The sequence below is a fragment of the Nematostella vectensis genome, chromosome 4 (assembly GCF_932526225.1).
Source record: "Nematostella vectensis chromosome 4, jaNemVect1.1, whole genome shotgun sequence".
In the NCBI taxonomy this organism is placed as follows: domain Eukaryota; kingdom Metazoa; phylum Cnidaria; class Anthozoa; order Actiniaria; family Edwardsiidae; genus Nematostella; species Nematostella vectensis.
In genome coordinates, this window is record NC_064037.1 from 1,520,574 (window position 1) to 1,541,340 (window position 20,767).

General features: G+C 38.2%; 2 protein-coding genes and 1 long non-coding RNA gene across 4 annotated transcripts; all 3 read right to left on the reverse strand.

Annotated features, from left to right (window-relative positions):
• Nucleotides 1-1,683: 1,683 nt before the first annotated feature.
• Nucleotides 1,684-9,735, reverse strand: LOC5509227 (flotillin-2a). The gene is made up of 10 exons (XM_001629701.3): nt 9,581-9,735; nt 9,176-9,257; nt 8,215-8,459; nt 6,841-7,043; nt 6,229-6,381; nt 5,566-5,747; nt 5,222-5,267; nt 4,700-4,837; nt 3,381-3,530; nt 1,684-2,552 (listed from the first exon to the last, which is right to left on the reverse strand). Exons 1-10 carry the CDS (start codon nt 9,627-9,629, stop codon nt 2,517-2,519), a joined length of 1,284 nt encoding a protein of 427 aa, XP_001629751.1. The 5' UTR covers nt 9,630-9,735; the 3' UTR covers nt 1,684-2,516.
• Nucleotides 9,736-11,302: 1,567 nt separating this feature from the next.
• Nucleotides 11,303-12,801, reverse strand: LOC116616167. The gene is made up of 2 exons (XR_004295228.2): nt 12,308-12,801; nt 11,303-12,237 (listed from the first exon to the last, which is right to left on the reverse strand). It is a non-coding gene; the product is annotated as an uncharacterized LOC116616167 (long non-coding RNA).
• A 766-nt stretch (nt 12,802-13,567) lies between these two features.
• Nucleotides 13,568-20,349, reverse strand: LOC5509226 (transmembrane protein 120B-A). 2 transcript variants are annotated; one of them, XM_001629700.3, is made up of 11 exons: nt 20,099-20,348; nt 18,761-18,882; nt 18,377-18,496; nt 17,427-17,480; nt 17,238-17,333; nt 16,881-16,970; nt 16,463-16,528; nt 15,822-15,976; nt 15,303-15,367; nt 14,692-14,760; nt 13,568-14,079 (listed from the first exon to the last, which is right to left on the reverse strand). In XM_001629700.3, the coding sequence occupies exons 1-11, from the start codon at nt 20,180-20,182 to the stop codon at nt 13,963-13,965; spliced, it is 1,038 nt and encodes a 345-aa protein (XP_001629750.2). In that variant the 5' UTR covers nt 20,183-20,348; the 3' UTR covers nt 13,568-13,962. The 2 variants fall into 2 exon arrangements, with proteins under 2 accessions (XP_001629750.2, XP_032234000.1); XM_032378109.2 differs by lacking the exon at nt 17,238-17,333 and having other exon boundaries at nt 20,099-20,349.
• Nucleotides 20,350-20,767: the final 418 nt, after the last annotated feature.

Genomic DNA, 20,767 nt, shown 5'->3' on the forward strand with positions numbered 1-20,767 from the left:
ACAAGACATGTTGTTGTTTTGGATGAAATAGCATGAAATAAAATAATTTTAAACTGGAGCACACCAGTGCGATTATATGAAAACTATAACAAATAAAGTTAAGAAGCAATCAAGCATCTGCAGTGTGCACCACACTTAACGAAAACATGCAAGTCCGTGGGTCACATGAGTGGGCACTAGATCGATAGATCCCTACCCCGGGAAATGATAAGTTCAATAAACCTCACCCACGGGATAATGTTTATCGTCAAAATCCCTACCGTAGCGTAAACATTTATTTTTGGAATCACTATGGAAAGGGCTTTCAGATGATATATGTTTCCTAAAATCTCCGAGGGGGGGGGGGGGGGGGGGTTCACTTTCTGGCCCACGGACTATACGGGCCAGTTTAACTGTTCAAACCCCAACCCCTTGCATGCCGTCCCCCCCCCCCCCCCCCCCCCCCCCACCGGCTTAACATTGATAGGTGTATTATGTGCCAAGGAAAATATGAACTGTAGAATCTGAAATGCTCAGAAAGTGTTTTAATCACAGTATTTTCTAAAACCTAAGAACACTAAACATCTTAGATTGCGTGCATTTCATTGTAGCTTACTTTTGTTCTGAGCACAAAAAATGTCATATGCACGTGCGTGACTGGACAAAGAAGTAAAAAGGCTAAAGGCAGCAATGTAGACCAAGGTGTGCTGCACATGATGACGACATCACTACATTACTATAGCAACACACTTATTCCCAAGAGACGCAAGCGTGAAATAGACCCCGATATTTTTCAGTATACGTCTCAGCGAGTTGTACAGTTCGCTAGATAGCGGTGCTGGGGCCGAAATCTCCAGCCTAGCCGTAAAGCTTTATGCTGCCATACGGTTATTCAGCGCACGTCAAGAAATATGGTCTATTTTTCTCATTTTACCGGATCTGGACGAGGTTCGATTCTCGGCCCTGTCCTCAACTTCTTTTTCTTTCATTGTTTACTATTACTTTCCGTTATGGCGTTATTATTGTTTGTCGTCGTTACGCAGCAGTTATCAAGTTATGATATTTCAGCGCCTAGCCAGGGTTTGCCCTTAGGGCTGTGCCATGTATGCAGTCTTGACGTTTACATGGCAACACATATCACATAAGAAAAATCTGCTAACTTACACGATCTTGGGATACAGCACAAGGCACCCAGGGGTCTAAGTTGGGTCTAGCAGGCCCTTTTTGAAGATTTAGTATTAGCGTTATTATCCATAGTCTTTTAAAGTAAATGTTATAAGGGAAATTTACCAACGTACTGTGTTATACCTTTGTTAATTCCTCGTTACAGCTGTGGGACTCAACACTTATAATTTTTGGACGCTATATTCAGGTTTGACACGTCCACACCCGTTCCCTGCTAGCAGAGGCCCCTTTTCTCTGTACTTCGCTTGGCTGGCGTTCGCGTGAGAAAAGAGGCCTCTGCTAGCAGGAAACCACACCCGATGCCAGTGCCAAGAAAAATATGAACTCTAGAATCTGAAATGCTCCTAAGAAATTCGAGGAGAGTAGTTTACGAAATATTTAATTACAGTATTTTCTAAAACATTAAATCAAAAAACATCTTAGATTGCGTGCATTTCATTGTAGCTTACTTTTGTTGTTCTGGGCACAAAAATGCCATATGCACGTGCGTGACCGGACAAAGAAGAACAAAGGCTAAAATAAAATGTTTATAAATTTAATCAGATCCAAGACCATTAGAACAGTACCAGTCCAGTACCACAAGAACAAAATCCACAACATACAAAGAGGAATTTGCAGAATATTACATATTTATTTTTAACAACATTTGAAACCCATTCGTAGTTACGTATATTACAAACGGGGGTTTCTTTCAATTTTCAGTTACGAAAGCGTCCTTTATCGTTGAAAACATCCTCTTGAAAACTCCTCTAATAACTTAAAAAAGCCTCAAAGAGTAGTTATAATATCAATAATTTCAAAAATGCTGATTGTGAGTACATTAGATGTAAATGTTACTTTCAGACATCTCATATAATAATTCAGATATACACTGTAAGTAACTAGTAGGGTAGGGTGAATACAGTAGACCAAAGTTTCGTTTTTTATAGTTTTGTTCTAAAAATGGTTTCCTAAAAATTTTTGGTGCAAATTATTTGCTCGATATTCCTTTGTTAGAAGAGAAAGCCCTAATCTACAGACACTGGGATTAAACACCCAGAAGGGGAAAGAAAACAAGTGGATAGTCCTTTTCATAAAGGATTGGTTGTCGTTTCCCACTCCTCTTTGATTCCATTCTTTTTAAGCATGTTTTCACGCTTTGGTACCTTAGTTATAAGGACATGTTTTAGTGGTGAAGCATCTAAAACCTATGGGTCATCATGTAAGTAATATGACACCAAGCTGATGGTATCACTTTTTTGTGCAAGATTTGTGGTGAAGGCTGTGTCGTCGTGGCGTTATAATGATTTTTATGATACACTGAATATTAAACGAGAGGACCAATATAGTCAGGACTCTCTTATGCTAGCAATCTATGCTTGTCTGGCACCAGGGATTTTGTTGAGCACCTGAAACGAAGGAATAAAACAACATTTAATCAAATGTTCAAATCAAGAGAGAGTGGAAAAACAAAGGAGAAAGGTTGGCTTGGCAAGGCAATGGGTAATGAGTAAGCAACACTTCTTTTTGACAAAATACTGTAAGGGATTCACTCTTTACAGTGGGAGGAGGCTATTTTGTTAGTGCAGTGCTATCACTTTTGAATAAGGATTCAAGAAATATCCATTTTATTTAGTTCGGTTCAGTTTATTATTATGCCATCATTATCTTTTACAAGATTATAATTAGTATGATGAAATAAAAGAGAGAGCAGGTGAGAAGGAGACCCATAAAAACAGCAGCTTAAATGTGATGGGCTTCCTTAACTAAGAAAATAACTTATTTGTATTGTCACACGGGCAAATATTACTTATATTTTTTGGTAAGAATAAATGATCTCAAATAAGGGCAAGGTGATCAAAACATTGCTTGTTCCTAAAACTTCTTTTTTGTGTAGAATGTGACCCCTGAATATTTTTACATGACTGTGATAATTGTAAAGGGGATGAGTGTCGGATCAAAAGAGGAGAGAGAGGATCAAAAGAGGAAAGAGAGGATCAAAAGAGGAGAGAGAGGATCAAAAGAGGAGAGAGAGGATCAAAAGAGGAGAGAGAGGGTCAAAAGAGGAGAGAGAGGGTCAAAAAAGGAGAGAGAGGATCAAAAGAGGAGAGAGAGGATCAAAAGAGGAGAGAGAGGATCAAAAGAGAAGAGAGATGATCAAAAGAGGAGAGAGAGGATCAAAAGAGGAGAGAGAGGATCAAAAGAGGAGAGAGAGGGTTTAAGGATGAATTACTTACTCCACTGAGGTCAGTCCCAGTTAGAGCCTGGATGGCAGGAGGTAGTTGCCCAAGAAGTTTAGATAGTTCACCGGACACACTGTTGCCGTCATCATTAATGATCACAATCTCTCCCGTCTTGGCGAGAGGTGCAGCCACCTCAGCTGCAACCTGTAAACAACAACAGACATTAGAAACAACAACAACAACAAAATCAACAACAACAGATATTAGAAACAACAACAACAACAACAGACATTAGAAACAACAACAACAACAATAGATATTAGAAACAACAACAACAACAAAATCAACAACAACAGATATTAGAAACAACAACAACAACAACAGATATTAGAAACAACAACAACAACAATAGATATTAGAAACAACAACAACAATAGATATTAGAAACAACAACAACAACAAAATCAACAACAACAGATATTAGAAACAACAACAACAAAAACAACAACAACAGACATTAGAAACAACAACAACAGCAAAATCAACAACAACAGATATTAGAAACAACAACAACAGCAAAATCAACAACAACAGCAAAATCAACAACAACAACAACAGCAACAGACATTAGAAACAACAACAACAACAGCAAAATCAACAACAACAGACATGAGAAACAACAACAACAACAGCAAAATCAACAACAACAGACATTAGAAACAACAACAACAGCAAAATCAACAACAACAGATATTAGAAGCAACAACAACAACAACAACAGACATTAGAAACAACAACAACAGACATTAGAAACAACAAAATCAACAACAACAGACATTAGAAACAACAGCAACAACAAAATCAACAACAACAGGTATTAGAAACAACAACAACAACAAAAGATATTAGAATCAACAACAAAAGAACAACAACAACAACAACAACAACAAAATATTAGAAAGAACCACACCTACAATAGTTATTAATAACAACAACAGATATCAATAACAGCAGTAATAATTTAAATATTATATTCTGTTTGCTTTGATAACCATATGTGACGACAGCCTTAGAGCCGTTTTATTCCGTAAGCTAACCAGTGACGCTGGCACAAACTTTCCCTTTATGAGCCCAAGGGTTCCTCGACACAGGTGCACATTTGACCAAATAACAGACAACTCTATGGTCGGTTTTCGCATGAGAGGTCACATATGCTATAAGGCAAATATTTTTTGACCATTTTTTGTTGTTGTGAGGCACGATTCATATCCAATTACAACCTAGACTTTTTTGCTTATGTTTGCTACAGGAATGCCTAGAAGTACATATTATCTATCTTGTCTGGTATACTGTTACAGTAAAGTCAATTGTACCTTAGGTAGGGCCTCCAGGATAAGGGCTGTCATGGCAGCATCTCCGTACATCTTGTAGGCTGCCGCCTTCTGCCTCATACGCTCAGCCTCTGCTTTACCAATAGCCTCGATAGCTGAAGCCTCAGATGAACCAATAAGCTGAAGAACCATACAAGAATTTAGTCCACAGAAATTGAGTTCACAGAAACTTAGTTGAAGTATACTCAAATTAATTTGGGTATTCCTCTGTAATTCACATTTATGGAAACACAAAAGGGCCTTTAAAACCCTGGAGACAAAATGTAAAGAATTGTCATAAAGCAATGGAAATGATGTTCAGAATTGAAGAAATCCACTTCAAACCACCCTACAATAAAAACAGTTACATTCTATAGGATAATACTCTATGAATAATAATATTTCCCAAAAAAATTGAATATTTAAATAAAATCAAAAGAGTAGTGTCAATCAAGTGGGCTCAACAGCCTTTAATAATAGAAAAAAAAATCCATGTACAGTGAGACCATTGAGGCATTTCAGTACCTTGATCCTCTCTGCATCTGCTTGAGCTAAGAACACTGTCTGAGTTCTGAAAATTCAATAAAAAATTGTGTTAGGTTTAGGTACAAACAAAAGCATTTGACAGAATGGATGTTTATATAAAGTAACTAACAAAAGGGAGAAAGCAGAGGAGAAAAAATATTATAGGGACTTTATCATCCTCCCCTTTCCAATATTTACAGATAAAACTACAAAATAACCATATCCTAAAAAAACTTAATAATTGTCCTATCAAATTTAATGCCAAGGGGATTGTAGATTAGTTGATGCAGATGGACTTTTCTATGAGTCACAGGTCATTATTAATATTTGTGCTGGGTCATCACCTTTTCCCCTGGGCCAAAGTCTCCACTTTATAACTCTCAGCCTCAGCAGGTCTCTTTACTTCTGCAATCAGCTCCTTCTCCTTTCGCTGGATCTCCTTCTCCTGCACTTCAATCTGCTTTCTCCTCTCAACAACTTCAATCTGGATCTCTTCTGATCTGATCTTTTGTTTCTCTTTGTTTCCCTTTCAAAGGCAGGATCATGTCAGGTCAGGTCCATACCCAGGAATTTTCTTGGGCGGTGCAAAATCCGAAAAAGTGGACCTAATTGTGGACCTAATTTTCTGGGGGGGGGGGGGGGGGGGGTAGAGTTCTCTGAACACCCCCCAAAACAAAACAAAAAAAAAGGATTTTATATGACTTTGCAGTATTGCCACAGGATGTTTATTGTCGGATTTGGCTATATACCAGGCTGATCTAGCTTATGCTTTATAAATACAAATAGCACGTCTATTGAGAACTGAAAGTGGACCTTTGCCGTTGTGGGGGGGGTGTGTTCGCACCCTCTGCACCCCCCCCTGGGTACGGGCTTGCAGGTGATGTTCTCATTTTAAACAAAAGGCCTGTGGCATGCAGAACTTGGTTTAAACACAAGAAAAACCTTTGGGTCAAACAGTAAGGCTTTTAAGAAAATCTGATGTGCTTTCCTAAACACATCTCACATACCTGTAGTTCATAAGAGAGTTCAGCCTCTGCCTTCCTTGTGTTGACCTCTTGGTCGTAAGCAGCTTTTTGCATTTGATACTCTCTGGAGGAGTCTGCAATGTTTGTTTGTGTCTCGTATACAACATCCATTTTCTGTTTTTCACATTCAGCTTCCTGCAAAATATTTGGCTCAATTAAACAACGGATACCCAATTAGAACAGAATGTTTTTGCTCCTCTTTATTTTATTTTTGATTGGTGTTTTTGGGGCAGCAGCAGAAAATGTTTTTAGCAGCAAAATTTGTAAGTTAACAGTGTTGCCCAAGTAGAGGGGTAAAAACGGCTCTCTAGAAAATGTTATGATATAAAACCCATCAAAAGTCACCAAAACCCATATATTCAATGCAATTCACTGCAATAAAAACACAAAACATAACTTAAAGCCTGGTTCCTTTTTTTTTGGAGGGTCAGGGTGCAAACGGTTTTATGCAAATTGTTTTACCCCCCCCCCCCCTGCCTCTTTCACTTACCCTAATACCAGCGTCTCTTTAAATGTTTTTACCCCCTGACTTGTCTACCTACACTAATACCAGCATCTCTTTAAATGGTTTTATTCCCTGCCTCGTCCACCTACCCTAATACCAGCGTCTCTTTTAGCCTCAGCCACACCTATGTCTGCGTCTCTTTTCACTTTAGCAGTCTGTGTTTTCCCAAGAGAGTTAAGATAGTCCACATGGTCCTCTATATCTTTGATGGTGAAGCTAAGGATTTCAATACCCATCCTACCAACATCAGGGGAGGCAACCTCTCTGACAAGAGCTGCAAAGGCCTCACGATCTGAGGGAGAAAGGACAGGACATTACTTTGGGGTAACAAGTATTGTATCAAGGTCCACAAGATTCACAGAAGAAAAATGAATCCCCCCCTTCTAGAAATAATAGCCTCGATTAACCCCCAGGAAATGGAATGAAAAAGAAAAAGTTGATGCAATTAAACCAGTAGCCAAACAAAGGAAGTAATTCCAAAATGGGATTGGTGCTGTAATGGGGAGAGGTGGTTAAACATGAAAAAAACAAAAACAGGCTTGGCATTCTGCAAACATATGGGCTCCCCCTGACCGTTTCACTACTATGCAACTGATGGAACTAACCCCTTAAACCTACATATCCAAATTAATAGTCTCTTGCAATTCAAATCCAATCAATGTACTGCCCAAAATATTGTTTATTGATTATGATGTAATAAGGCATTATACCTTTTTGTAAACAAGACATTAATATGAAGCCTTGTAAACTAGACATTAATCTGTAGCCTTGTAAACTAGACATTAATCTGTAGCCTTGTAAACTAGACATTAATCTGTAGCCTTGTAAACTAGACATTAATCTGTAGCCTTGTAAACTAGACATTAATCTGTAGCCTTGTAAACTAGACATTAATCTGTAGCCTTGTAAACAAGACATTAATCTGTAGCCTTGTAAACTAGATATTAATCTGTAGCCTTGTAAACTAGACATTAATCTGTAGCCTTGTAAACTAGACATTAATCTGTAGCCTTGTAAATTAGATATTAATCTGTAGCCTTGTAAACTAGACATTAATCTGAAGCCTTGTAAACTAGATATTAATCTGTAGCCTTGTAAACTAGACATTAATCTGTAGCCTTGTAAACTAGACATTAATCTGTAGCCTTGTAAACAAGACATTAATCTGTAGCCTTGTAAACTAGACATTAATCTGTAGCCTTGTAAACTAGACATTAATCTGTAGCCTTGTAAACTAGACATTAATCTGTAGCCTTGTAAATTAGATATTAATCTGTAGCCTTGTAAACTAGACATTAATCTGAAGCCTTGTAAACTAGATATTAATCTGTAGCCTTGTAAACTAGACATTAATCTGTAGCCTTGTAAACTAGACATTAATCTGTAGCCTTGTAAATTAGATATTAATCTGTAGCCTTGTAAACTAGATATTAATCTGTAGCCTTGTAAATTAGTCACCATACCTTTGTAAATCTCCTCTACTGAGAGGGTACCCAGGATAGCGCGGAGATGGCCCTCTAAGGTCTGCAGAACGACGCTTTCTATCTGCCTAGTGGTCTTGCCGAGGAACTGCTCACATGCGGTCTTCAGCAGTCGAGGCTCGGTCATGACCTTCACTTGTGCAACCCCCGTCACAGTGACGGCCACACCCTGCGCTGTTTCTACTGCCTCACACGTTGGGTTTAAGGTCATAACCTCAAGTGATATCCTAAAAACAAGTAACACAGTTTTATAAAGAGTACAAACATATCATGGACCTTGTTTCTACTGTATGTTACTCTAATATAATCAGGTTAAAGTGACTATGCAGTAAAAACTGCATTTACCATAAATGCCTGTTTTACCACCCAGCTTCCAATAAAAACAAAGGAAAGTTCATGTGTTGACACACTTATGTGTTGACACACTTATGGGATTTTATTTTCAATGGGATGAGAGCAAATCAAGAATACATGTGCTAGAAGAGTGAAATACAAGTGTTATGTACAGTAGGGGTATATTTTGCTAAACTATTCAAGTACATACGTCAATTCAATTATTGCATCTCAAGGGTACCGTATATTAATCAAACTATTGGTTTTGTATAGTTTTTACCAGGCGGAAAGCAAACTTCGATAACGTTAAAAATATGTTTTAATTAATGCACAAACTCAATGGACCGAAGTGAGACATATAACTTAATAAGTAAAACATGTTTCACATTAAAACACCTCAATAGAAAACATCTTATTTTTTATCTAGAAATGCAAGCGTTTTCTTTCATGGCAAAATCTAGCCTCCAAGGCATCAAAAAAACAAAAGTATAAAAGTCAATTTTTCTTTAAGCTTGTAATAGTGCATTACGTCATGCAATATGGGAACGTAGTACAACACACACACAGTAGTAAGCTTTTATTTTATCCTATAAACATTATCGTAACTTACGACTGGACATCCGTAACGCAGGCCCATGCAAAAGCCCATCCTCCTATGACCGTCTTCTTCGCGGCAGAACCACAACAACCACCTAGGAATCGAAAATAGACCCAGGATCACGAACACAACCAAATAAATACACACACAACGGAGGTCACAAGCGGAACTTTCCGTGATCATGGCCTAAGACAAGAATTGCACCTCTCTCTGTGAACCAGAGCTATAAACGCATGTAAGGAAAGAACAATAACGGTCTTTTAAAATTGATTATTGAGACATGTTTCGAAAAAGTCAATGTAAATACATTTGAAAGGCGCTGCAAGTGCTTTGAACACGCACGGTCCAATTCACACAAGTCATCTATTGACCGTCTCAGATTTCAAGTTATTTAAATAAAAACGTCTAGGATCTTACCAGAAACCACTAGAGCCTCATTCGGCCCGACTGTATAACAGTTTCCCATGTCCCTGCGGCTTTTAGGAAGTGAGGTTTTTCTATCAGGAAGAGGGGACGTCAAGACGAGCGACAACTCAAAAGAGGTTTACAACAACGAAGGGTAGACGCCCCTGCTCTAGTGCCCAGGACTACGACGGAGCAAAACACGGGGAACCCAACGAACAGGTGTTTTCCGACTTTCAGCATTCATTATTTTTGCAAATGCAGCATTTACTTTAACCCAATGACTCCTGGCTATTTTTGAGCTGAATTTACAAAAAAACAGACTGAAAACAGATACCTACCCCCCTATTCTGAGTCTTATACAGCCCGTCAAAGTCAAACACAGCTGCACCTAGTCAGCGGTATCCAAGCTTTCCAACAGTGCTTTGCGGTCCCCACTTCTAATCCCTCGTCGTTGTGCTGAAGCCAGCACAAGTTGATGGTTGCTTGTATTTTTCATCAAAAATACAGCTATGAGCATATTAGGAGAGTGTCTCAGGACATCATGAAGTCTTTTGGGGCATAATTGAGTGCTTTGCTTATGGATATTTGCAAGCAAAGGTGGATTCGTGATGATTTTTTCTTGTTTGGCTTTGCCCGGATGAGAAAATAATTTTCTAATGAATCACCACAGCTCTCCTTAATGCTGTCTTTTCTGAAACCAAATTGATCCCAAAACTGTTTACACTGCTATTCTGGGTCTGTACGACCTGGAATTGATTTGTTTGGCTTCGGGGTGAAAAAACCATCTGACTTTGGGGAGAGGAGTGTTGACTGGCCCTCCCCTCGTGGATTTTTCCCTGGATCTCCCAGAATGCTTTTCAATCCGTAAAGGCATCTTCGTGGTTTTACAAGCCTTCAAGGAGTGGACATTGTGTTTTGAGGCAATGGAAATGAACCTGATCAGAATAAAGGTATCTATTTGTGTCTTGAGCTGTGTTTGCTGATCTGTCCCCCTTGTGTGGTATTTTGAGCGTTTTATTGAGAGGGGTGATTCTGCTTTTCTTTCCTTGTTCGATTTGAAATTTGTCAAAGAACCTGTGCTATTATTTGGCTTAAGAGTAGTTGCCAACACCTTGGTTGGATGCATATCTTCAAGACCATTTACCCCTTAGACTGATGCCTGAGTATCTTCATCTTGTTGTGTTTAGTTTGCATTTATGAATTTTTTGGGTTCTGGGTACTTCCCAAAGCCTGTACAGGCCGGTTGAGGGGTCAATGTGTTAAGGAGTCCAGGGGGGGGGGGGGGGGTTGATGGATACCCAACTCCTTTTTGAGTAACACATTAAGTAATGTTCTCTTTTGTATGAAATAACAAATAAACTAGAAGTTCTCATGGAGAAGTGAAGTGCTGGAGCGTATTGGTACGTACAAGGGAAACTAATGTTAGCCTGAGTTAATCGACAGTCCTTGACCTCCCTTGATAAATTTCAGGATATAAATATATCCTAATAACAACTGGGCATGACAGTCACCCAGAAAAGAGAAAAGGACCGCAATAAAATTTTGAAAATTTGAGGAAAAAAAGAGCCTCCCCCTCTCTGTTTTGTCCAGCATGCTGCAGCTCCGAGAAGCGCTGGGGCTGGGGGAACGATATAAACGGTCGAGAATAATCAATTCAGGGTCACTGAGCAGCTTTGGATAACCCCCAAATCAGTACAGGCATTGTTGACAATGTCAGTAAATTTAAAATGATAAAATTGTCTTCTGGATGGATATATTTCGTTTTCCATATACCATTCTCTTTGTTATTTCGCACAAACCATATGCTTGGGCTACCTGTGGTCAGCTTGAAGTTGTCTTCGGGAAAACCCAAAGCCGTCCCATCCTCATTCCCAGGGTCCCACCCTCCCCTACCCCCAGGGGAAAGGGGGATATGAGGGGAAGACCCAGGGCCCGAGAATGAACCCTAAAGTTTTCACTTCTGCCTAAACCATGCAATGTCATATTTTTACAAATCGAATGTTCATAGCTTCCAATCAAGGAGTTTTTGTGATTGTTGATTTATAACTTGTCTATGATTGCCAATAAAAACAGTGTTACATGCTGTACATAATTTTGCAGTTGGCACAGCATTCTAAATAGTAGTTTAGCTTGCGGAATGGAGATGATGCAGAATTTCTAGGATCTAAAGTATCTTTACTATCACTTTGACTGATAATGTAACACCCTTGTTTATCATTGTTTATACATTAAAGACATCATTTCTCAATCTCTTTTTTCCAGCAATGTTTCAGCTTGCTGTAGTTAACTTCCACATGGCTACGCTCTTGTTTGAAGGACTTTGAAGTTTTTCTCTCACATGATTAGTCTTGGGTTTGATATAATTTATCTCCTAGACCATCACCATGCAATGTCTTTTTTTTACAGATCAAATGTTCATAGTTTCCAATCCTGGCAAGGAGATTTTGTGATTGCTCATTTCAATGATGTTATGTATGCTGTACATAATCTTGCAGCTTGCTGTAGTTCGCTTCCACATGACCACACCTTTGAAGGACTTATTATTTTTTCCTTACCCTGGCCATGAGTTCTTTTATTTGCTGGTTTTTGTGCTTCAGAAGAAACTTCAGTTTTTGGTGTTTACTTCAATTTCTTTTGTGATTATTTTTCATTATATTTCAAGATTGCAGCTGTAAACAGAAAGAAATAATGTTTGATATAATTGTATATTTTATAGGTACATTCTGTGAATGTACTTACCTGAATATCTCTAATATGACATAGGGCAAAGACAAAACTCAGCTTAGAAGCTTTGTATATTTTTTGCCTATTCCATGCAAACTTTACTTTAAAAAAACCTGTCTGTTATCTGTTGGTAGGTGTAGGTCGTGATCATCGGAAAATGTCGCTAAATGAAGACGTGCCGCGGCCGCGAGCCACACTACACTGATTTCAACAGGGAGCCCAAAACTGTCCACAAATGCCGTCCGTTCGCCCAAATGAGTCGAGTGTGAACACGCATTGAATAATAATTGTTCATGGGGGGAGGGGATGGGAGGTTTTCACTTCCAAGATGGCGACTGTAGCCACAGGCAGCCCAAAACTGTCCACAAATGCCGTCCGTTCCCCCAAATGATTCGAGTATGAACACGCATAGAATAATAATTGTTCATGGGGGGAGGGGATGGGAGGTTTTCACTTCCAAGATGGCGACTGTAGCCACAGGGAGCCAAAAATTGTCTTCAGATGCCGTCCGTTCGTCCAAATGAATCGAGTATGAACATAGTGAGCTCTGCGAGATTAGAAATAAACTACTAAAACTTACCAAACCACCCTGGTTATAAAAAAATATTATCTTTGATCACTCACTCACTATCCATTTACGTCAGTGTCCACCTATTGGCAGGTGTGACGCCGCATGGGGAGGTTCACATCGGGGTCGCGCAGGTTCTTTACAGCATCTCTCTATGCTTTACAGTTGAATGCCACGCTTGCCTTCAGGCCAGCCATTTTTAGATACCAACATTAAAAGATATTTAGATACCATTTTTTGATACCAACATTAAAAGCTAGGGGAAAATTTTGTATGTTGTGTGTGATTGTAGTCGGCTGTGGATAAAGGGGGGGGGGGGGGTGTGGTTGCAGTTGTTGCTAAGAATAAGTGTATATTTTAACCTCAACCCTCCCCCCTGGGTAAACTTCGTCTGTCAACACATGCTAACCCACAAGCATCTAGAGAATATGAAAACCACATAAAAAGACCTGCCTCATTTCAAGTTTCTCTGCCTCCTTTTCAGAGTTTCTGTCACATTAGCTTGACTTTCATTGTCTTAAACTTGTTTGAAAAGGGATTGTGGGGATTAACTAAGACCATTCTTGGGTACCCAGGGGGTCCAGGTCAACATAACGTGTCTCCTCCTTATCTCACACCTCATTAAACTGAGCTTGACACCCTGGGATCCCAAGGATGGATAAGAGGTGATGAAAGATTGCCTGGATCAGGGCAAAACAATACAACACTGCATTTGATTTGAGTATATTTTTCCATGTGTATTATTTATACATCATCTTTCAATATAAAGTTATTTCTATGTTTCCCTCCACAAGAATCACTGGTTTGCCTCTGATAATGAGATTCTGCTACCCCTATGCCCCTGCACTGTTATCTGTTTTATATATTACAAGTGCCCCCATTCTATGTAAGCTGCTGCTTGTAACAAACTGTAGTAGTAACTGCAGTAGTAAATAAGCGTCCAATAATAAAGCAAGATATTTAATAAGACAAAATCAGGATGTGTAGATGGTGATAATCAGTTCTGTCAGACAATGCAAACACTTCAATTTAAGAATTACTTATAATTGAGTTTATGTCCAGTATCAAGTCAATGACAGCATTTGTCTAGCACCGTCACATACTAGTTACATGGGAACTTGATTTTATGAGTTTGTTTGTATTTGCTCCTCATGACATACACAAGGGTGGTCATGTTCCCAAAGAAGAGAACAAAGAAGGTGATGCTTAAAGCCAATACCTGAAAGAGAAAAAAATAGTAACATTGCAAAAAACTTCATTTGTTCGTATAAAGAGATGGTGCAATTGTCTGGGAGGTATGCAGCCATACAGCGGGTGACAGGAGCAAAAAATGGCAAAATTAAAATTGTAAGGTTGTGTTAGCTTACATTTTGTTTATATTTTGCCTATAGGTTCCTTGCATAATATAAAACAAAATAAGCTTTAGTATTTTTGGTAGATGATCTGTTCCTGAGATATGATTGAGCAAAGTTGCCATAGATCATAAAAAAGTAGCAAATTTGGCCCAAATTGGGCAATTTCAGACAAATCAAGAGTCTTATAATTTGCAATATCTCAAGAACAGATTATCTACCAAAAAATACTAAAGCTTATTTTGTTTTATATTACACAAGGAACATCTATGTAAAAAATCAAGCGAATATAAGCTAACACTACCTTACAATTTGAACTTTGCCATTTTTGCCCCTGTCACAGCGGGTATCATATGGAAAAACGATATAGAAATTGACAATCCTTCAATAACAAATAACCCACGTTTTTGCTGACTGGGGGAGTGGGGGGGGGTTGTGCAGCCCCTGCCCCCTCTAAGTGGCTGGTTGATAGAACATACCTGCCACTCTAAACAGGATGGGTGATGGAAAAACACAAACAGTGTGTAGGCATTGTACAGCTGAAACAACTGAGAATAGAAACAATGAATGTCAAGCACATCATCATCATCATCATTCATGATTAACATTACATCATCATATGAAGCATCATCAATATCACCACCCCCACCAGCATAATCTTCATTAACTTTATAAAGCATAATAATTATCAACAGCACCCAGAAATCCAGTCATTATGTAACATCATCATCATTACAGGGCCGTAGCCAGCATGAGGCAAGTGAGTCATTCGCTTTGGTAAAGTTTTGATGTTTAGTGTTTCACAATTGAAACACCTGCTTTTGTTGGATTTATCATCCAGTGGCTATCTTTTCCTCGGTTAAATTTTGATTCTGGCCACAGGCCTGAATTATGAAGCATAAATGGTGTCATCATCTTGTTTTTTTTTTATTCCAAACCAATTCAGGTCAAATTAGTGACCATCATGTGAATGTCAACACTACAGTATCATAGTGCATACCATTTACCATTGTGTACCATCATGTAAATTTCAACACTACAGTAATACAGTGCATACCATTCACCATTGTGTCAAGTCATAAACACTTACATATCCAAAGATGAGGAATGGAAGGACAAAACCAAGACCCCGGAACATCCAGGTATGAAAACCATCTGCCAAAGAAAAGAAAAAACTCATGTTGTTCAAGTTGTCCCACTCTTAGGAAATATCTGTGCCTTTGCGTCTCTCTAGCAGCCCAAGTGATCAACATGCACCCCATGAGACAGATCAATAAGACCAGATGAGTTTTTGTTAAAGAAGACCAGTCATGCCGCCATGCTCCTGCTCAATGGAGAGTCACACAAAACATCCATTTCCATCGGCTCATTCAAGCAAGTAACCAAGATATATTTTTATCAAATATAGTCAATAAAATATCAGAGTTCATTCATAGATAACTATTTTGAAGTTTCCTTGTGAATAAACAACTGTATTTTCAATGTTAAACAATAACAAAGGAGTGGGTGATTGACATTCTTTCATGAAAAACCAACTAGAGGAAAACCATTCTCAAAATGCTTCAGAACATTTTCGATGTGCAGTGAAAAGGAAGGTCTAAACACTCACCCAAGGTGACATCCATGCCATAGCTGACACCTAAGGCTCTCAACCGGTACAAGACACCACTCTGATACCTATACTGGATGAGCTGGACAAAGCTTAGATAACAGGAAAACACAAAGAACTGCCCTCGAAACATCTGGTAGATTGTCCCTTCAGGCCTGGAAAATCGAATTAAAAATATCCATTAGCCACTGAACATAAGAGCCCATATACAAGAAAACTTTAAAAAAAATCCACAATTTTAGTCTGTTAATTACTTAAATTACAATTAATGACATCTTAATTACTTGCTTGAATTATTGGATGGACATTAATGCATGGATTGCATGAAATGTAGCACTGTACAACAACCTTTTTTTATTATGAAAGTGACAAAAAATAAAGACAAAAGTACCCGAGGTGAAAGCTAAAAACATCTCATTTGTGTGCCCTGAAAGAGGTAAACATTTGGTTTGCGTGAGATTGATATATTTTGGAAATGAGCTATTTGGAAACACTATTGCAAGCCATCCAGTTCATTTATGACCTTTGAATGGTTGCCAAGAAAAATTACAACCAGTTGCTCATGTGTGGAATAATTGATAATGATAATAAATGATCAATACATGTACTGTACATACTTGCTTACATATTTCTATACTCACCATATTAACAGGAGACCAGAGAGAAGAATTGAGAAATAGTGATGTAACACCCACCAGCCTTTTATTCTATAAAAAAGACACAATTTATAGTGACAAAAAATACTATTAAGATTTAAGATCCCCCATCCAAACAGCTTCAACATCGACCAGAGATCAGAAAAAGTTCATTTGTTCATTTCTTATCCCAGGGGGGGGGGGGGGGGGGGCATGAGGATACTGTGGGGAGGCCTCGAAAAATTTCCGAGGTCTAAATGGGGGGAAAAGATAAGGGGGGGGAGCATGGAAAATTTTGTTCCTCCTGGAGGGGGGGTAACTAATTTTATCCCTTACTTTTATCAAAATCCTTACCAACTCGGGATAATAACTTAACTTTCCCTAAGTAATAGAAATAAACAGATAAATATTTTCTCATGCTCACCTTGAGCCATTGGCAATAAGTATGTGTTCTTGTAGAGTCAGTGTGCTGTAGTACCAGACTAAAATTCCATGAAATATGCTATCTGTTATTCTGAAAGAAAACAAAGAAAAATGATCATTTTGTAGCCTGTGAAGCAAGCATTCTAATGGGTTTCAGCACAGAGAATGACCGAAGATCAAGATTTTCAATGTTTTGCCTCTGCTGCTAATCATTTTGTTATAAGAAGTTATGTACAAACCATTTCTGTGGGCATGGGGCAAACAAAAGCCTAAAAAAGTCTGTTATTTTGATGAGTTCGTCCAAAATCCAAATGGAAATGCTTCCTAGAAGCAGGCCAAAACATGCTGTGTTACTGACCTGTAATTGCAGATATACAGATTGGAGAATGCAAATACCAGACAAAGAACGGTCATCTTTAGTTTGAAGGTTTCATAGTTATCTTTGTATTCAAGCCTAAAAATGTCAACATTTGAGAGATGGTAAACGGATATCTACTGTATGCTAACTAAAATAATAAATTAAAAATATAACATTACAGTAGCTTACTTTTTCTGGTAGAGAGAAACGTCAATATTTCCTAAGCACAGCCTCAAGAATGACCTGAAATATAATAATTGGTTAACTGCTGGAAAAAACTGTTTTGTCTAAAAAAAGTATTTTTTTTTTGCTGTTACAGAAACTACATTTATAAGAATCGTAATATTGCTATTAGCCATTTAGAGAAAGTATTTGAAATAACTGCATGTAATTATTTTTCTCTTTGTTTTCCTTTTGTTTTCCATTTGTTGCTGTCGTTATGTCCATTTTTTCCTTTTATTCTATAGGGTAACACTTGACTTGGAGCTATGCTCTGTTGCGTTAACCTTACCGCTATTCATAATATGTGTTTTAGTGGTAGAAGCCTCATAAATAAATAAATAAATAAATAAATATAAAGAATTGGTGAATGAAGAAAAATACACTTGACATCTTTACCAGGCACGGCAGGCCTGTTTCCAGACAGCTTTATTTGCATCTCTTTTCGGGTGCAATTATACAAGGGGCATTTGCCATTTATGTTGGCTTGACAAGAATTTTGGCACAAGGCAGCATGCGCTTTGGAGTTCATTATGTTTGTTTAATGAGCATTCACTTGGACAGCATAATATAAAGTATTTCTCTATTATGCAGAGGTTGCACCTTTTGGATCTATTGCATATGAGGGGAGGCACGTTCCTGGACGCTCCAGTTGATCAAGTGGGTTTATTAGCGTCTTTAAGTGCCTGAAGATAGACAAATAAAGCTGTCTCAAAACAGGCCTGTTGTGCCTGGTGAAAATGTGAAGTGTATTTTTCTTCATACACCAATTCTTGATAACTACTGTAGCTTTCCATCCAGGTTAAGCAGTGTTAGGCTAGTATGGAATACACAGAACCATAGTCTAATTAAATAGATAGATTGAAAATAAATTAATTAATAAGAAAATAAATAATAAATAAATAAATTAATTAATATACCCTGCTGATGAAGGAAGACTCATTTCCAATTCCTTCAGCTTGTTCTTTAGTTCAGTTATCCTAAACTGAAGTTCAGCTACTTTCTTTCTGGATTCAGGAGTCTGGTCTTGCCTTTCAAGTCTAAGAAAAAATATATAAGCCATGTCATTATTTTTGTCCTAATTAAACCCAATTTCTTTTTACTCAAGCTACACTAACAGGGGTGCAGCATTCCAGGGAGGGCAACAGTGAACAGAGTCTCTAAATGTTTTTTTTCTTGGCTTTAAATAATGTATCATGTACTGTATTTCAGGCTGCTAGAAAGGAAAACAGGGTTGTTTGAGCCCCCACCTGGCTACAACCCTGCCTGTTGTTAGAAATAGCTTCAATTTATTTGCCCTTTACCTTGCCAGGGACTGAACGAAGTCTTTTATTTTCCTTTTGATCAAGTTCACCATTGAAATGCAAGACTTTTGGCTTTTGTGGTACTCATCCATTTTCTTCTGATATTCCACAAATTTGGTTTGCTGAAATAAAAAATTAACAAATAAACTAGTAGATAGATTTGGGAGCCTAGTTGGCGCAGTTGGCAGAGCGTCACTCTTTTGTGCCTCTGCCTCTTCCACTGAGTTCTGGGTTCTATTCCCGGTTCCGACGTGAGTTTAGTTAGTTGGTCTCGCCTTTGCTCCGAGGGTTTTTCTCAGGGTTCTCCGGTTTTCATCCTTCCACAAAACCAACAATTTGGATCTTAGCTGTGATCCGTGGTCAGACATGAGTTGTATGGCGGCTGCCTGAGGCGCCTTCCCATGCCTTCAACTCGACCACGTCTGAATCTGCGCTCACGCAATTCAGCTTCCCATGCAACGAGAGTGATTAGCTACTCCAATTTATTTATTTATTTAGATGAAAAAATGTAACAAATGAATATCCATTATAACTGAAGATAAATTTGCATTCTTATGTAGTAGACAAGGATACAGTAGCCCTCCTCACTTAATTGGAAAATTCAAACTCAAATTCACTCTATTAAAAAATATCAGAATAAAAACAAAACATTTAAAGGGTTTTAGAAATGTGTAAATATCCAAATTTTCATAACATGCCCTCCCAAGACAATTCCCAACACGAAACTGCTGTCTGGTATCCGTACCATCTGTTATAGCATTTGTACAATTGTACATACATGGAAATTAACAAGAAATCTATCAGAGTTTATATATGCCTTTGCAATCATTTGATGTATTTGATCCTTCTGTTTCAGTTAATTCCAGATATTGGACACATTGGTTTAAAACTCATTGGAAACGTGCACAACATGTTGAAAAGTTCATTGTCAAGCCAATCAAATTCCCTCCTTTAGGGTGAATGTTTACATGCTTTCTCTAAACAAACAAAATAGATACAAATTTCCCAACAAAGTTTTTAACAAGTGCAGACATGTGCTTGCAGGCAATCGCAAATATGCATTCTTCTGTGTATATGATTGATGATAAAGAGAAAAACACACAAAACACAACGTGTTTACCTGCAAAATCACGTGGCATCTGTAAACAAGGACATGATCATTTTCTTGTATAAATTCGAAAATTTATAGTTTGATGTGATTAAAATTAGGTAGAAGGCCCCAAAGATCATAACATTAAGCCAAAAACAACTTAGCATTTTGTATTTTATAAAATAACTTTGGGGATGAAAAAGATGCCTGACCACAAAAATATTTACAAAGAACTAAAAAAAGCAAACCTTGAAATTCTGAAAATCGTCTTCAACGCACCGCCACTCTTCGTCCCATTCTTTGAGGGTCGAAATTTCTGCGATCGCTGCCATGTTTGGTTAGAATGGTAGCGAGTGCAGTTATAAACCTCTCTGTACGACGAGTTTTACAGGAAACCAAGTAAAGTTAGTATAACCTAGCGAACACAAAGCATCAACAACTGACGACCTGTGCCAAACTTCTCCAATCTCGTTCCCAGAGCCCACGTACCTTTTGTGCCAGCTAGCGCATGCGTAGTGGGAAGAAGCGCTGGTTGGCGCGCGCCAAAAACTCGAAATTTTGAATCGCGGGAAAACAGTCAAACCTTGCCAGACACAAAAAAAAAACGAAAATTAGCAACGAAAGGAATATAAAATAATAAATGGCGCGAGTAAGTTGCTTTGCATCATTGTATATAATTGCGCTACATTTAAGGGTGTTTTTTTTAATGTTCCTATTTCTTTTTTAATTTTTCTACTGGACTGACTGATGATAGAACAGAGAAGCTCCGAATGATTACGTAATAAATAATGACTACCACGGCGGCTTATAAAAGCGCTTTCGCCTTTTATTTATTTTTTATCGGTTTTACGTTGCGTGACGCGTGACAGTGATATAACACGACCTTCTTTTACGACCTTTGGTTTGTCGAGACCGCT

Coding starts and splice junctions, on each gene's coding strand:
- LOC5509227 (XM_001629701.3), bottom strand. CDS start 9,629: ATGGGAAACTGTTATACAGTCGGGCCGAATGAGGCTCTAGTGGTTTCT. Junction 7,044..8,214: donor AGTAGAGGAGATTTACAAAG/GTATGGTGACTA, acceptor TTTCTCCCTCAG/ATCGTGAGGCCTTTGCAGCT. Junction 6,382..6,840: donor AAAGAGACGCTGGTATTAGG/GTAGGTGGACGA, acceptor AATATTTTGCAG/GAAGCTGAATGTGAAAAACA.
- LOC5509226 (XM_001629700.3), bottom strand. CDS start 20,182: ATGGCAGCGATCGCAGAAATTTCGACCCTCAAAGAATGGGACGAAGAG. Junction 15,977..16,462: donor TCTGGTCTCCTGTTAATATG/GTGAGTATAGAA, acceptor TCGATTTTCCAG/GCCTGAAGGGACAATCTACC. Junction 14,080..14,691: donor CATCCTGTTTAGAGTGGCAG/GTATGTTCTATC, acceptor TTTCTCTTTCAG/GTATTGGCTTTAAGCATCAC.